At 41.6% G+C, this 16,931-nt stretch overlaps 1 protein-coding gene across 1 annotated transcript in view; it reads right to left on the bottom strand.

Annotated features, from left to right (window-relative positions):
- LOC121277352 (methylthioadenosine phosphorylase) overlaps positions 1-16,931 on the bottom strand; it is a 210,576-nt gene that overhangs the window by 180,036 nt on the left and 13,609 nt on the right. The window contains exon 2 of the mRNA XM_041186728.1: positions 3,151-3,237. Coding sequence (XP_041042662.1) covers positions 3,151-3,237 — 87 coding nt within the window. The remainder of the gene's footprint in view (positions 1-3,150; positions 3,238-16,931) is intronic.

Consider the following 16,931-nt stretch of genomic DNA (forward strand, 5'->3'; position numbering starts at 1 on the left):
ACAGCACCTCATTTTCCGACTAGGCACTTTACAGCCTTCCGGACTGAATATCGAATTCAACAATTTTAGATCATGAACTCTCTCCTCCCTCCCCACCCACTTTCCGACCCCCCCCTTTTTTTTCCCCCAGTAATTTATATAGATTTTCTTTTCTCACCTATTTCCATTATTTTTAAATGTATTCCATCCATTGTTTTATCTCTATCTTTTAGCTTATTCTGATTCCTTCACCCCACCCCCCACTAGGGCTATCTATACCTTGCTTGTCCTGCTTTCTACCCTTAATTAGCACATTCCTTAGATAATATCACCACCTTCAACACCTCTTTGTCCTTTTGTCTATGACATCTTTTGGCTATCTCCACCTATCACTGGCCCTTTATTCAGCTCTACTCGTCCCACCCCCCTCAAACCAGCTTATATTTCACCTCTCATCTATTTTTATTTAGTTCTGTTGAAGAGTCATACGGACTCGAAACGTTAACTGTGTTCCTCGCCGCAGATGCTGCCAGACCTGCTGAGTTTTTCCAGGTATTTTTATTTTTGTTTTGGATTTCCAGCATCCGCCGTTTTTTGCTTTTATCTTAGGGGAAATTCTGTGTTGGCTCTCATCGTTCTTGGGTGTAGTTCACCACTTTCTTGCGCTGGGTCATGCAATGGCTTAGAAATCATTGTCACTTCATCTAATATCATGGTCCTCCACACTAAATGTCACAATTTGAGTCATTTAGTCAGGTAACCAGGTAGCACGGATGAGGCCTCAGCTGGGGAGACAGTTCTGCACCAACTTCTGTTGCTGGGTACTCCCTCAATATGTCCAGTGATCTGTGAGGAAGCAAACCGTAAACCTGCAATGAGTCTACTGAAGCTCAGCATCATGCCTTTCTTAACTCAAGTCCCCAGCAATGGTAAAACCAAACAAACAAAAATAGCTGTATACTGGAGACAAAGATGTGTGCAACCCCATTCAGAACTCTTATTGGAGGAAAAAACCACAAATGCTGAAAATACTCAGCAGGTCTGACAGCATCTGTGGTGAGAGAAACAGATTTAATGTTTCAAGTAATAAGTTGACTCTGTGGCTCTCTCCATAGATGCTGCCAGACCTGCTGAGTATTTCTAGCACTCTGTTTTGATTTCAGATTTCCATCATCCACAATATTTTGCTCTTCTTTTATTGGAGAAACTGCTTTTCAGCTTAAGTCCTTTCTACCAGATAGCTGTATTACACATGTTCCTGAAATGGCTATTCTCTCCAGAACTCTTCAGCTCATTTAAGCAATCAAACAAAGTCACACAACGCAACATGTAGATTCCTCAGTAGTCACCCCAGACAGGCCAGACTGCTTGGTGTTAATTGTATATTAATTATGTTTATTTGTATACTGGTGGTGGTTATGAACTGGAATTCACTTGAGACCCCTAATAAATAGACACCGACTAAAGTTATAGTTGCTTATAATGCTTAATTCTGTAAATAAATAAAAAAGTGTGTAAGATTGGTTCCGGTTCTATCCTTCACCAGATGGCTTTTTAGAATAGAACACTTCTGCACACACTTGAGTGACCGCTTAAAACCCTTATCCTCAAATAAGAGCATTTTATTTGTCAGCAGACTCTGTTGGAGAAATGAAGTGAACTTCTTCAACTTGAGAGATCATGAGAATGGTGAGTGCGTGAGCTGAAGAAAAACTCTTCATTTATCTAAACTGTGATGTTTTGCATGTTGCTGGATACAAAATATGGTAATTATGATCTACCCCTCAACACCAACATTTCTTATCTCAAATGGAAGCTATAAATTTTGCTTAATTTATTTACCAGAAAAAAATAGTATTTTGGAACAAAACTTCACAGTCAAAACTAAAGCTGAGCAGTAGGAACACTCTTAAGGCCTAGATTTTAACTATTCTGACCTGCCAGGAGCAGGCAGGGGTGTGGGGTTGATAAAGTGCCAGGAACCTGAAAGTCAGGATTCTCCTGCATACCGTGGAGTTTTGCGTGTGACATCTCCAATTGGTTCCGCCTCCAGAAGTCAGCCTAATTGACGGGCTTGGCTTCCAATTGGATGCTGAACAATCTACATAATTTTATAAAATAATGAATATCAAGAAGCACCCAGGAGCTTTTGGTCTATCTTACTAACATTTGCACAGATTTGAACAGCATCCTTTGGCATGTCCTAAGAGGAAAGACAATTGGCAACAATACATTTTTATTATAGCTTACAATTTAAGAATTACAATCCAATAGTTACTTTTTTCAGGACATGCTATTAATAGAACAAACATCATTCAACAGCTGGCTTGTAATGTTGATACTTCTCAAGTCTATTGCAAATAACACTGAAAATTCCATTGTAGCGGAGTCAGCAGTGCTCAGGCCTCTTAATACGCCCATCTAACATAAGCAATTAATGGTAATGGAGATCCTTTACTATTTAAATGCAAGTAGCGCATTCTCAGCCTTAAATATAAAGTACATTTTAAATTATTTTATGCTCTCTTGTAAAGTTGGTAGCTTTATGCTAGATCTGAATTACTGCAGCTATTAGCTTTACAAAATGCTGAACAAGTTCCAGACATGGATAACTGATAGAAATCAAAGAAATTCTGTAACAAGGATTAGATTTTCTTTCCCAGCCACCTTCTGTACTCTAAGAAAAAATAGCATTTTAGTAAAGTATTTACTGTGCTGGAGCATTTTCACAAACTGTGACTTCATCACATTAGTCATCTCAATAAAAATATCAGACTATCAAAAAGGTAAAAATAAGTGGATGTGAAAATCAAATAAATTTTTCTGTCCTAAAGCTAGTGTTGATGAAACACTACACTGACATGCTACAGGGACAAGATAAAGACAATAAAGATAGATAAGACAAGTTCTTTTCTTTGAAAATGGAGATTAAAAGATCCTTTACAGGCTTGAAGTACAATATAAAGCACAGCGTACTATAAAACACAGCGTACTATAAAACACAGCGTACTATAAAACACAGCGTAAGTCTTGGGAAGAGGGAAAAAGAAAACCAGATAGGATATCTTTTCTTTCCATTCATAAAGGCATGTGAACAATCACGTGGTTCCATGATTCAGAACACACAACTGTTATAATCAACAGGTGAACGGACAAGCAGAAATAACAAACCTTTCCAAATGGCGTATCTACACATTTCTCAGTCTTTTCCTCCAAAATGTCCAGATCACCCAATCCTGACCCACCAATAATTCCAATCTATAATCCAAAGAAAACAAAGTTAAAATTTAAATATATGCTCTTTATTAAAGAGGCACCATTAATTGACAAGGATTATCAAGATGCTCAGGTAAATTCAGCATAATTTCAGGGTGTGGAAAGTTTCAAATTTCTACATCAATCTAGAATTACATCAACAGTGGGAGCAAAATCACAATCAGTTAGCCCCTCCAAAAGCAGGGTTTCTGTTAGGCTTTTACGATAAACACAACATGAAGCAATTGCCTGACACTGTTCTCAATGCTGGTCACTTATACATTCCATTTTGTAAATCTTTAAAGTCCTCCTTTAAAAAACATCCAAATTTTAGGTGGCGTAGTAGTTCAGCTGGATTGAGAACAACATGATGTGACATCCTTTGGCCATAAAATCACTATATAAATGCAAGTCTGTCTTTGATTTTTTTTGTTTCAATAAATTGCAATAGATACAGTAGTTGAAAGTTTATAGAACTGTCTTCCCGAGTATTGGATGTTATGATTCTGTTATTCAACTCTTTTTTTTAAATGCATGATTGATCTAATCAGGCTGTTTCAATCTGCAAACTGTCATCGCCAACTTTAATATGTAAAATTATATGTTGCTGCTATAGCTGGCAACATAGGATAAAGAAGCAGGGTTTTTAAAATTTATTCACAGGATTTGAGCGTCACTGGCTAAGCCAGCATTTATTGCCCATCCCTTGTTCAGAGGGCATTTAAGAGTCAACCACATTATTGTAGATCTGGAGACACATGTAGGTCAGACCAAGTAAGGACAGCAGATTTCCTTCCCTAAAGGACATTAGTGAACCAGGTGGATTTTTATGACAATTGGCAATGGTTTCATGATCATCATTAGACTTTTAATTCCAGATTTTTATTGAAATCAAATTCCACCATCTGCCGTGGTGAGATTCGAACCCGGATCCCCACAGCATTACACCGGGTCTCTGGATTACCAGCCCAGTGACAATGCCATTACGCCACTGCCTCCCCATTCAGCCCATCGAGCCTGCTCCGCCATTGAAACAGATCATGCTTGATCATCTACCTCTTACACCACTTTTCCCAGTATCCCCATATCCCTTGATATCATTAGTATACAGAAATCTACTGATTTCTATCCTGAACATGCTCAACAATTGAGCTTCCACAGCCCTCATCTCTCACCTCTCTCCTAGAATCCACAGTCAGGCTCCCACCCCCTCCCTACCCCCCTCCCCCTCCACCCCCACTCCCACCCCCCCCACCCCCCCCCCCCCCCTCCCTACCCCCCCTACCCCCCCCTACTGATAAAATATCAGCAACAGTGGGAAGAGGCCCTTAAGTGGCCATTAATTGGCCAAAGGGTGGGTTTCCGCTTGCCACCTACCCCTCTGCTGGTATTTTATCAGCAGAGGCGGATAGGTGACAGGCACAGCACCCAACACCATTCCATCCCATCTTATGACCCACCCGCCCAGCCTGCTGTTGGGTGGAGGGTGCAGCTAACGATGTGGGGCATAAAAACCTGGCCTGTGTGTTGCAGTGAAGATTGTTCAATCTGATTGGTTGAAGGAGCACACTTGCTGGCACTCTTTCGAAGAAAGAGGAGAGTGTATCCCCCTTATCATTGCCAGTATTTATGCTTCAATCATCAGTACCAAAACAAATTATCGATTATCATCACATTGCTTTTTGTGGCAGTTTACTATGTGCAAATTGGCTGCCAGGTCTCCTACATTGCAACAGTGGCTACACTTCAAAAATATTTCATTGACTGTAAAGCCCCTTAAAGGGGAAACCATTAATCGTGAAAGGCATTCTATAAATGCATGTTTTGTTTGCTTCTGCAAGAATCCTAAGCAACACTGGAATATTCAAATCAGAAAAAATAAGTGCAGATAAAAACTCCCTCATGAAACTGCAACAAAGTACATTAGTAAACACTGGCAAACTCTGGGCTTTTGAAGCATACATGCACTCAAGAGTTGGCCAGCAGTGTAAATCTGGCACTCCAAAAAAACACCAAACAAACTAGGGTTTATAAAGTGCTTTTCATGTCCTCAGTGCACGAAAAGTGCTTTATAGCTAATGGACTGCTTTCCAGTATAGTCACGGTTGTGTTGTAGACAACGGCATCCAGCCAATTTGCATACAAAGATTCCACAAACAATGACATGAATGATCAAATTAATCTGTTTTTGATGTTATCTGAGGAATAAATGTTGGCCAGGATATACCCGGCAGCCTCTGGATAGGAGAATCGCTCTGGATAGTCAATTGGAATCGTTAATTTTCACCAGAGCGGGATTAACATTTCATCCCAAGGTTGGCATGATTCGAGATACAAACGTCCCTCAGTAAGGTACCAAAATGTCAACCTAAATTGTGTACTCAAGACCTGGAATGGGGATTGAATCTAAAACCTCCTGATTCAGAAACAAGGGCCAGAATTTTCCCGTCGGCAATTTGGGGGCAGGTCCCACTCACCAACGGGAAAATGATGCAGGATGACGACAGGAGGAACCCCATACATCATCCCGGTCTCTTTAAATTTTAGAAAGGCAGGTGGACAGCGGAATCAGCTGTCCGTCCGCCAACCTGTCAATGGCCAATCAAGGCCAATGACAGGGTCATTAAGATAATTAAAGACCTGCCTGTCCAACCTTAAGGCTGGTGGGCGGCCAGGAGCCCCAGCCGGCTTCTGATAAAACATGAAACCTCATCCACTGGCGGGATGAGGTTTCATGTTCATTTTTAAAAACTTTAATAAAGTTTAATGTGAGATTTATTAACATGTCCCATCTCGTGTGACATTGTCACATGAGGGGGACATGTTAATTTTTTTTTCTATTTTTCATGATTTTTAAGTTGTCACTGATCTCCCCGAGACAGCACTTAGTCTTAGGGAGCAGTTGCCTCTTTCGCGTGCATATCTGAAAGAGCGCACTTTGACAGTTGGGGAATCCCTCCCCACCCCGCACATGAAGCGCTCACTGGGCAGGCCGCTGCGTGGGCCTTAATTGGCCCACCCACCCAAAATGGCAACGGGCCCCAGTTTGGCCCGCCCACCCACCAAGGTCAAAATTCTGCCCAAGATTACTATACTAAACCAAGCCAAAGAGTAGGGAGACTTCATGCAGGAAGGACTACACGTTTTAATCTTCAGAATATTTTCAGCGCCTAACCCAGGGAATCTGTGGCTTACCTTCAAAGGGCTTCACGGTCAGTGAAGTGCTTTTGAAGTGCAGTCACTGTTGCAGCATATTAGACCTGGCAGCCAATTTGCACACAGTAAACTGCCACAAATAGCAATATGATAATGATCAGATAATTTGTTTTGGTAATGCTGATTGAGGCTTAGGTATGGGTAATGGTATGAGAGATAATCAGGTCACTCTCATCATGGGATCTGGGCCGGAGCTGCCAGATTCCCGGACCTGGAGGACAGCTGGAGGCTGTGGAGGAGCAGCTAAGGCGGTGGGCCCTGAGGGACCCCTGGGCCCACAATAAGGCCTGACGATTCAGCGGAGGCTTTGCTAAACCAATTGCCTTCAGTGATATCTTCTTTCGAGGTTTCAAGTGGGGATTTGCAGTATTTGTTGTGGCTTTGGGTGTTGAATATGCACTATTTTCTCCAAGAAGAATGGAGGACATCACTAGAGAATGGAAACTGAACACTGAAATTTTGTGGAACTTTCAGCATTTCCCCACTTTTCCACTTTTGGGTGGGCCGTAATTAGTGTATCAGATGAGAAGCAAACATCTGTATAGAATAAAATAATCTATTGAATCAGTACAAAAAAATAAAAAATAAACTCCCCTGCTCTTCTTCAAAAGGGTGCCAGCAACTGTGCCCCTTCAACCAGTTAAACTGAAGAATCATCAGAGACACACAGGCCAGGCTTTTATGCCCCATACCTACCCCATGTCTCCATACTGCAGCAGGCTGGTGAAGGTCATAAATGGGGAGGGATGGTAGAAGGTGCAGTACACGTTACCATCCAACTCCGCTGATATTTTACCAGCAAGGAGGTAAGTGACAAGTAGCGACTCACTATTTGGCCGATTAAGGCCCTTAAGTAGCCAATTAATGACCAATTAAGGGCCTCTTCCTGCTGTCACTGATATTTTACCAGCGGCCAGAGGGGAAGCCATGCAACATGACGAGGCTGCCGGGTATATCCTGGCAGCCTGGCGGTGAATTCTGGGAGAAGAATGAGAGAGACAGAGAGAGAGGAGGTCCCTCATGTTTGGGAACCCTGTGCCCCACTGTGGATCCTGAATGGTGGCCAGGATCGCTCTTGCTTGAAGAACCCCCCCTCTACACCCACCATCCTCTCAATTGCTCCTGGTGATGTTGCTGGGTCAGAAAAGCTACCATGTAGAGAAAGTAAACTAAAGAGGGGGAAAGAAAGATAGGATTAAGAGAGAGAGAGATAAAAGACACAAAGGAAAACTAGATCTCCAACATTAATTGCCTTCTGAAGGAATGAGAGTCCACATTTATAAATTAAATTTTCAGAGCCAGAGAAGTTGTTTGGCCGTAATTATGCCTTAGTACACTGTTAAAAATCCACTTATCCTAAGTGCACCAATTTTCCCTGACAGTTGAGGGGATAACTAGTGGCGAAGTACAACAATTTCATGCATTTACGTGGATTTGGATGACAGTGAGGCACTGGTGTAGTGAAGCTTGCAGAGGAGAAAGTCAAATCAGAGAGCACCTCCCGAATTTCTGCATTTAACTCCACAGACTACAAAGCCAGGATTTTGCCCTTGTCGGGCAGACTCAGCAGGGGCATGTGGGAATAGTCGGGAAGCCGACCGTCAGCCACGATCGGGGCCTGACCGCGATTTCACGTTGGTGGGCCAATTAAGGGCTGCCCAGCATGAAATACGTGCTGCAGCACTCAGCACTGCCTATGTGGAAGGAGGATAAGTGGGGAACTTCGCGCATGCTTGCAGGAAAAGCTCCAAGGCACAGAGCTGCCTCAGGGAGAAGATTTTAAGGATTCAAAATAAACAATTTTAAATGGTTTAAAAAAATGTGCCCTCGTGTGAATCTGTCACATGAGCAGGGACACGTTATTAATGAAATGTTAACATTTTTATTTAATTTTATTTGCTATTGGAAACCTCATCCCGCCCATGGATGAGGTTTCCTAAAAAATCCAAAAGCTGCTTGGCCTTTTCCCCTGCTCGCCTAATGTATAGCAGCAAAAAATTTAAATTCAATTGGATTTTTAACAGGCCTATTAAGGCCAATATTTCAGTCAGCGGGCGCACTGCCGACTCCCACATGCGCCCGCCGACTGAAATATTGGGCGAGTGCGCGATGATGTCGGGACGCTCGCCCGTTGTCACTGCGAGTCATTTTACACTTGGTCGGGTCGGATGCGTGCCCACCCAAAAAGTGGAAAATTCTGGCCCAGAAGTTGCTGCTGTCAGGTTTAAATCCACAATAACAGTGAACGCTATTATCCTCTCAATTATTCCTGACAAAATCCAGGCAAATGAAACCAACAAGATACAACAAGTTCTGATAAGGGCAGCACTGTGTATTGTGCTTATAATGTGCTAATTGCAAATTCAAAGCTGATTCAATTAAAGATGCCATTCTTCAGCCCTCAATCCAACAATTACTGTGAAAATTATCATTAATCCAAGCCAACATGGAAGTACAGTCCCTGCCATCTGCTACCTGTGGGTGAAGAGATACCAGATGGAATTAGCGACACATTGATAACAGCACAATGGTTAAATCACTGGAAGGTTACCCTGGGCATTACAGGACATCTACTGTGCAGGATTGCAATATGGCTTCAGGAATGAGATAGCAGCAATCTTGCAGCTGCCGAGATTTATTTTATGTGTGAATCATACTTGCAGTATGAACAAACACACATGATGCAAAGATAAAGATGACTAAAATTTACAATTAGCAACTATGGCTTTCTGTGTAACACATGGAGGATTCATAGTGGAACATCAGAGGCAAGAATACGTGTTCAAATTTATTTGAGGTTAATACCGTGTCAAAATGAACTTTGTGCCCCATTACCATCCCTACCCCAACCTACACACACTAAACAACCAATAGTAACTGTTTATTTATCAGTCATGTTATGCCATCCACAACAGCACAAACAAATTCACTGTTCTTTCATCTTTGACACAAGCCTGGAAGTTACATTATTTTGACAGGGATATCTGTTTTTTTTAAACAGCCAATTGTCCTCTGTTAAACAGCAAATAATGGAAATAAAAAAGATACATTTAAGTGTTTGTGCAAGAATATTGCCCATTCAAATTTCCATTCCAGAGTAACATACTATGAAATTCCAGACAACTCAACACAAACCAAAAGCATAAGGTTTCAAACTCGCGCCCACCAGATCATGTCTGACTGGGACCACAGAAACGACGCACCAAGTGCAGTGTTGAGAATTTTCTATTCTATGTTCTTTCTACATTTGTTCATTTACTAGCATGCTTCAAACAACATTTCTTTCACAAGGATAGCACTGCTGTCCTTGTTAACCTACACCACCCATTATAAATGAGGATGTAAGGTCCTCAAGAATGGTTCACCTTTAAAGGATTTGGAAATCCACTGGCCTACAGCTATGGCCAAACAATAGCCAAACATGCAAATGGCAATGGCCTGGAACTCACTGCCTTCGAGGGTGGTGGAAGCGGAGACAGTGATTTCAAAAGGTAATTGGATGAGCACTTGAAGGAAGAGTGGGGAAATGGGACAGACTGGATAGCTCACAGAGAGCCAGCATAGTTGCAACGGGCCAAATGGCACACTGTGCTGAAAATGACTCTATATGACGCATGTGCTTTTGGGGAAAAAACCCTATATTATATGTAGAGTTGGCGGTCCTTTAAGCACTAGGTTTCCCTGGAAAATGATTTGCTTTGTAAATGCAAATTGCTTCCAGTAACTAATCATGTGACCAAGTTGTCTGGGAGATAAGAAATAGTGATAAAAAAAAGTCAAACAATAAGTTAGTTACTTTTTCTTCAGTTCTCTGGTCCGACCCACAGCATCACAATCATTGTCAGAAGGGTAGAGTAAGGAGGCAATTCCCAAATCCACTCCAGACAGAACAGGAATTGAACTCCATGCTGTGGTCACCAAGCTGATCCACACTGGCCATCCAGCTCCTCAAGGAGTCCAAGTTGCTGTGACAACATACACCTTTGCATGCATGTTGTAGCCTGGAGCAATGGTAGAGGCTCAAATTTCTTTCCAACACAAATTAATACAGGGTTGGGTAAATTCCTGTGGGTGGTTCTGTTTTCAAGCAGTTTAGTTTAGAACAAGCTGGCTGCAGGGAACAATTCTTTCAAGCCAAATTCAGCTGAAATTCTATGTGCTGGCTAAAAATGTTTAAACCCTTCAATAGCTGAAAGACTCTACTAACAAGTGAGTTTGATTTCAGAAATAGCCAAGCTGAGGAGAGGTTGGAGGGGGAGGGTGTGGGAACGGATGGAGAGAGAGGGTGCCTAAATGCAAGATTCAAGGGTTAGAGAACATTAGAACCAGGAGATTTCTAAACCTTTAAGCTTCAGGCCTCCAAGCCCTTGGACTTAAGACATTAGTTTACTATTCCAAATTTCCAAAAAGGAAACGTTACTGGTCTATACCTAGAGTTGTTGTTGTGAAATTGGAAGTTACAACTGGACACTCAGCTCACCAGTTACTAGAAACAATAACCAATTTGACCTAGTCTACTCAGACTTCAACAAGGCTTTTGATAAGGTCCCGCATGGGAGACTGATAATGAAGGTAAGAGCCGATGGGATCCAAGGCAACTTGGGTCCAGAATTGGCTGAGTGGCAGGAAGCAGAGGGTGATGGTCGAGGGATGTTTCTGTGATTGAATGACTGTGTCCAGTGGGGTTCCACAGGGATCTTTATTGGGTCCCTTGCTGTTTGTGGTATATATAAACGATTTAGACTTGAATGTAGGAGCGTTGATCAGTAAGTTTGCGGATGACATGAAAATTGGTGGGGTGGTAAATAGTGAGGAGGATAGCCTTAGATTACAGGAGGATATAGATGGGCTGGTCAGATGGGCTGAACAATGGCAAATGGAATTTAATCCGGATAAGTGTGAGGTGATGCACTTGGGCAGGACAAAAAAGGCACGGGAATACATGATGAATGGTAGGGCCCTGGGAAGTACTGAGGATCAGAGGGGCCTTGGTGTGCATGTCCACTGGTCCCTTAAGGTAGTAGGACAGGTAGATAAGGCAGTTAAGACATATGGGATACTTATATTCTATGCTTTGGCTAATAAAGGTAAGAGTAGGGAGGTTATGCTGGAACTGTAAAAAATGTTGGTTAGGCCACAGTTAGAGTATTGCGTGCAGTTCTGGAATCCACATTATAGGAAGGATGTGATTGCACTAGAGAGAGTGCAGAGGAGATTTACCAGGATGTTGCCTGGGCTGGAGAATTTTAGTTATGAGGAGAGATTAGATAGACTTGGGTTATTTTCCCTGGAACAGAGGAGATTGAGGGGGAACATGATTGAGATGTTTAAAATTATGAGGGGCATAGATAGGATAGACAGGAAGGAACTTTTCCCCTTGGTGGAGGGATCAATAGCCAGGGGGCATAGATTTAAGGTAAGGGGCAGGAGGTTTAGAGGGGATGTGAGAATTTTTTCACCCAGAGGGTGGTGGGAATCTGGAGCTCACTGACTGAAAGAGTGGTAGAGGCAGAAACCCTCAACATTTAAGAAGTATTTGGATGTGCACTTGCGATGCCATGGCATACAAGGCTATGGGCCTAGTGCTGGAAAACAGGATTAGAATAGTTAGGTACTTGTTTGACTGGCTCGATGGGCCGAAGGGCCTTTGTCTATGCTGTAGACCTCTATGACTATAATTTCATAACCAAGCTTCAAAATGGCCTATGCTATTACTGCTTGTGTACACTTTCCCGAGCTAGTTAGCTGGCGACCCATACACACCAGGTTCCACAGAATTTGATAATTTGTATAAAGTACTTCACCTTTCTTGGTTTTTCCAAACAGGGTGAACTCAGAATCAGGTGTGAAACACTCTTAAGGGGGCTTTTATTTTTGGGCAGGCTAGCAAGACAGAGTGACTGGAGGAGCTTCTAGAGCTGCTATCTTCACTGGAGAGCTGGAGGCTTTACTGGGGGAAGTAATCCTGAGGAATGAAGTAAATTTTTGGGTTGAGTCAGTGCCTAACAAGCAGGTTGAAAGTGGCTAGTTATTTGAATGCTGTTCCATCAGTGTGTCCCTCCTGGGAATAAATGAGCAAGAAGTTCTCCAGGCTGTGGAAGATAAGCCAAGGAAGGAAAGGCTAATGGGTGCGTGCACTCAAGGCATCAGAATGGCTGGATGATGCATACATAAGCTTTAAGAACCAGTGTGCTACCACATCTATATTGTAACCTGCAAAGAACCTGCAATTCTTGGAAATGGTACAACTCTTGGATTGTAAATAAAAAGAGATGATCATTGAGCCTATTGAAGCTCACCTCCCATAGCATCATAGAATGGTTACAGCACAGGAGGAGGCCATTTGGCCCATGCCGGCTCTCTGCAAGAGCAATTTAGCTAGACTTACATACCTACCCTTTTCCACCAGCACTGCAAGTTCTCTCTCTTCAGGTGTTTATCCAATTCCCTTTTGAAATCCATGATTGAATCTGCCTCCACCACCCTCTCAAGCAACACATTCAAGATCCTAACAACTTTCCAAATTCACCTCATTGTAAAGATTCTAAATGCTTTTGTCTCCAATGATCACCTCCTCACACTTGATACCAAACAGGTTCCTCCTTTGTGCTCAGAAATTATTTCTGTTTTCTTTCCTAAATATGCCTCACCAATTTATAGGTATTTACTTTGATCTTACATTCCTGACTTAATTTAACCTATTATTCCACTTTTGTCAAACAATTCCCTATTCTCTTTATTGGCCATTCATTCCACAAAATTCAATCCTAGATTCAACCGTTTTTTTTTTAAAAAAAAGCCATGCTGTCATCAAAGCTGTGTCAGGACACGACACAGTCAGTAGCAAGATATGTCAGATCATGTTGGTCGACAGCAACAATTAGGTATTTCTTTCAAGGTGTAAGAGTTGTGAAGATAATCTTCTGGCAATGGATAGATGCAATAGTGAAAATACGGAACCCTTTCTGAGAGTACCAAGTTCTCTTCTTAATTTTCCATGGAGAGGAATGATGGGCTTCTCTTATTTGTTTATATAGCACCTTTCATGATCTCGCAACATCCCAAATTGCTTTATAGTCAATTAAAAGTACTTTTTTAGTGTCACCACAATTATAATGTAGAAAACACAGCTGCCAATTGGCACACAAGCTCCCACAAATAGCAACCTGATGTTTGGAGAGCATAATTCAGAACTAAGCAGAGTAAGAGAAACAGCACATTTCAGAACAATCTTGCATGTTCCAGCTTGTAACTAAAGCTCCCATTGGTTTGGGAATGGCTTTGACATGTTGGTGGGTATCTACTGTTGTTACCACAGCAATGCTAAATGAAAGGTAGAATATCAAGTTCCAAAAGAGCTGCAACACAGGTACAGAAGCAATTTTGAATTCCAACATGGATCCAGAATAGTAACCAAGGAAAACAAGTAACTCATATTTACACACACTTATATATACCCATATTAATGAAAGTTTCTTTCACTTACTATTTTTTAAACTAGTATCATGTTGTGTTCAAGAGACATAAAAAATAAAATCATTTGGTGGTACCTACTAGTATATTTATGACAAACAAACAGCCTTGCTACTTGCCTAATTGAAATAAAATCGTTCTAAAATAATTGCATATCTATTGCCCCCGTGTGGTCAGAAAAGGATTCGGTCCTTAACTTTTAGAAAAATAGTAATCGAGAAAATGGCCGCCACTTAAACCGTTAGAAAATGGAGCCAGTCGTGACGAAATCAGATCAACGGCAAGGTCAATGCTGCACGAAGGATGAACTTCAATGATCTCTTTAATGCTCAGTTTTAACAACTGTACGTATTGACCAGAATCAAGGCATTTTAGCTTACTTAGAACTATGTAGCTTTTCTGTTTTCTCTGGGCAAAGGGAACAATTCCGAAAAATTTTATTCCATTGTCATTTTATATATAACAGAATGAAGGATCAATCAACTATGTAATGGACGCATTCAAAATATAAAATGTAGTGGTACAGCTAATCGAAGCACCAACAAAACACGGGTCGCTACTTCCCCAAGGACAAAATTTCAGACACGTTAGCTCAAGGAAGATGCTGACTGGAGGCCGGTGTTTTCCCACAGCAATAGAAAGAGAGAGAGAGAAAAAAAAGAGGAAAAAAGACAGGACTATTCTTGTGCACCCCTTAGTGGTCTGTTCAAGAATAGCACACCATTTATCCAGGAGGAACTTGGCGGCTATTTTGAATCCAAGCCTCAAAAGTGAAATATTTTTTCCCCCCAATTTTCACAATTCCCTGGCCAGTTGGAAGCAGCCAATTTGTGATTAATTGACATGGAACTTAGTTAACAATTGCATCACTGAGCACATAACTGCATACGGACATACGGCTGGTTCAAAAAAAAACTTTCCTTTTTCCCCTATACACCACATTCCTACTCCCTACTCTCCAAAATGCACACCATGAAAAATTAGTAAAATTACAGAAGATGTATCAACTTATGTTTCATCTGACTCTCACATGTGAAGCAGTTTTCCACTAAATATCAATTTGCCAAGTAGGTAAAATTTTAAAAATAGATGTTACCAAATTTTCCCCCCCAAAACTTTCTTCCCTTTAACACGAATAAATGGTGTAACACCGGTTCACATGTTACAGTCAGGTAAAACATTAAGTTTGATATATTTGCTACATGAACTTTAAATAACTGCTTACCAATCACTTCCAGAACTTTGTCACCACCACCGCAGCACTACCCAAACACAGAGCAGGCATGACTGCCTGGTATCAAGTCATGGACAAGTCAAAATTTCCAACTTAACATTGGGAAGTCAAAGCCACTGTTTATAGCCTCACTGTAAATGCTAACCCCTGACACTCATTCAGCCTGAATCAGACAGCAAATCTTGGAATCCTCTTCAACCCATAGCTAACCAATCTGTCTCGCAACCACTCACCTCCATCGCTATAGCACCTCCACTACACCAAAAGCCTTATCCATGCTTGTGTTACTTCTCAACTCCATTTCTTCAATACCATCCTTGCTGGCTATCAACATCTATTGTCAAAAAGAATTGTTAAAAACATAACTATTCATATCCTGAACTATATTCAGTTTTACTCATACATCATCTCTGTACTTGGTGACCTATATTGGCTCCTTGCCCCCAGCACCTTGAATATAAAAGCTTTGGCTTCATCTTCTAATCACTATATGACCTCGCTTATCCCCATGGTGGGAACTCCTCCCTGCTGTGTACTACCCATCACCTGCTAATTTTCCCACTCTCAGCTTGTGAGTTTCTGTCCTTCCCTTTGCCCAACTTTTGAAGGCAGTTTTCAGCTCTCTGGAATCCTGCCCCTAAACCCTCATTGTCTCTCCACTTTAAAAACCTTCTCAAAACCCATTTTTTCAACCAAGTTTTCAATCACTGCTCCTAATGCTCCCCCAGGTCTTGGCATGCATTTCTTTATTAACTTCAACTATTTTTTTTTAAACCTTCTGTTAAAGCATCTTGGGGACAAAATCTACCTTATATAAATAAAGTAATTCTAATCATAGAAGACACTTTCCTGCCCTCTAATGCCAAATGATAGAACCTTGTAATCTTCTTCCGGGATAGCCTCAACCTCCCTGGTAAGCTCCTCTTTCAGCCCCACATACTGCCAGGTAACCCTATAGACCTCTCCGTGGCACATGCTCTTCTCCGGAGACTCTAGCATCTGCATGTTCTCCTTGCAAATCATTCCACTCTTCATCAGTCAGAACGAGGACAGATATTACAAGAGGAAAATTAGTTTTGCCAACTCCTTTTGTAGGTTTCACCAACAATCAGATCCATAATTAGTGCCAGCTCTGTTAGGCTTACAAGTGATCCACAGCCCGTCCAAATTATAACATCTCAAGATCTAAAAAAAAATTCTCCTCATCCCATCTGATGCTTTTGGAAATTATCTTAAATCTGTGCCCTCTGATTACCAGGCATCTCGCCAGTGCAAACTGTTTCTCCTACTCCCTGCCCACTGTCGCTTTAGTTTTAAATGTATCTCTGTTTGCAGGAATGCTTAATGAGCCTTGGTACTGTTCCACCTCCCACAGGCTGTGCAGAATAGAATGGTGATCTATTTCAAATTGCCAACTTGATAATTTTTTTTCCATTAATCTCCTAGGGACCAACTTGAAGAAAGATTTCTTGTTGTTTCTCCTTTCCTCCAGCAAATCTCCTTAATGGACCAAGTAATAATGCAGTCATTATGATACTCAAGTCAGAGACGGCTTGAATTTCTTGCAGGGGGCCACCCTCTTCCTCAAGTTCTCCTCACTTGGAACCTTCTTAACCAGACAGTTGATAGCCTCTCTTTTACATTACAGATCTAATGTGACAACTAGTTTTTTTTGCCTATATTTGATTCTCCAATCAGAAGACCAGGTTCTCATATAGTAAAGGCATCCCAGGCAAACATTGTTTCGCATTATGTAACTCCCTTCCCCATACCA

This window comes from Carcharodon carcharias, chromosome 4, assembly GCF_017639515.1.
Source record: "Carcharodon carcharias isolate sCarCar2 chromosome 4, sCarCar2.pri, whole genome shotgun sequence".
Taxonomy (NCBI): Eukaryota; Metazoa; Chordata; class Chondrichthyes; order Lamniformes; family Lamnidae; genus Carcharodon; species Carcharodon carcharias.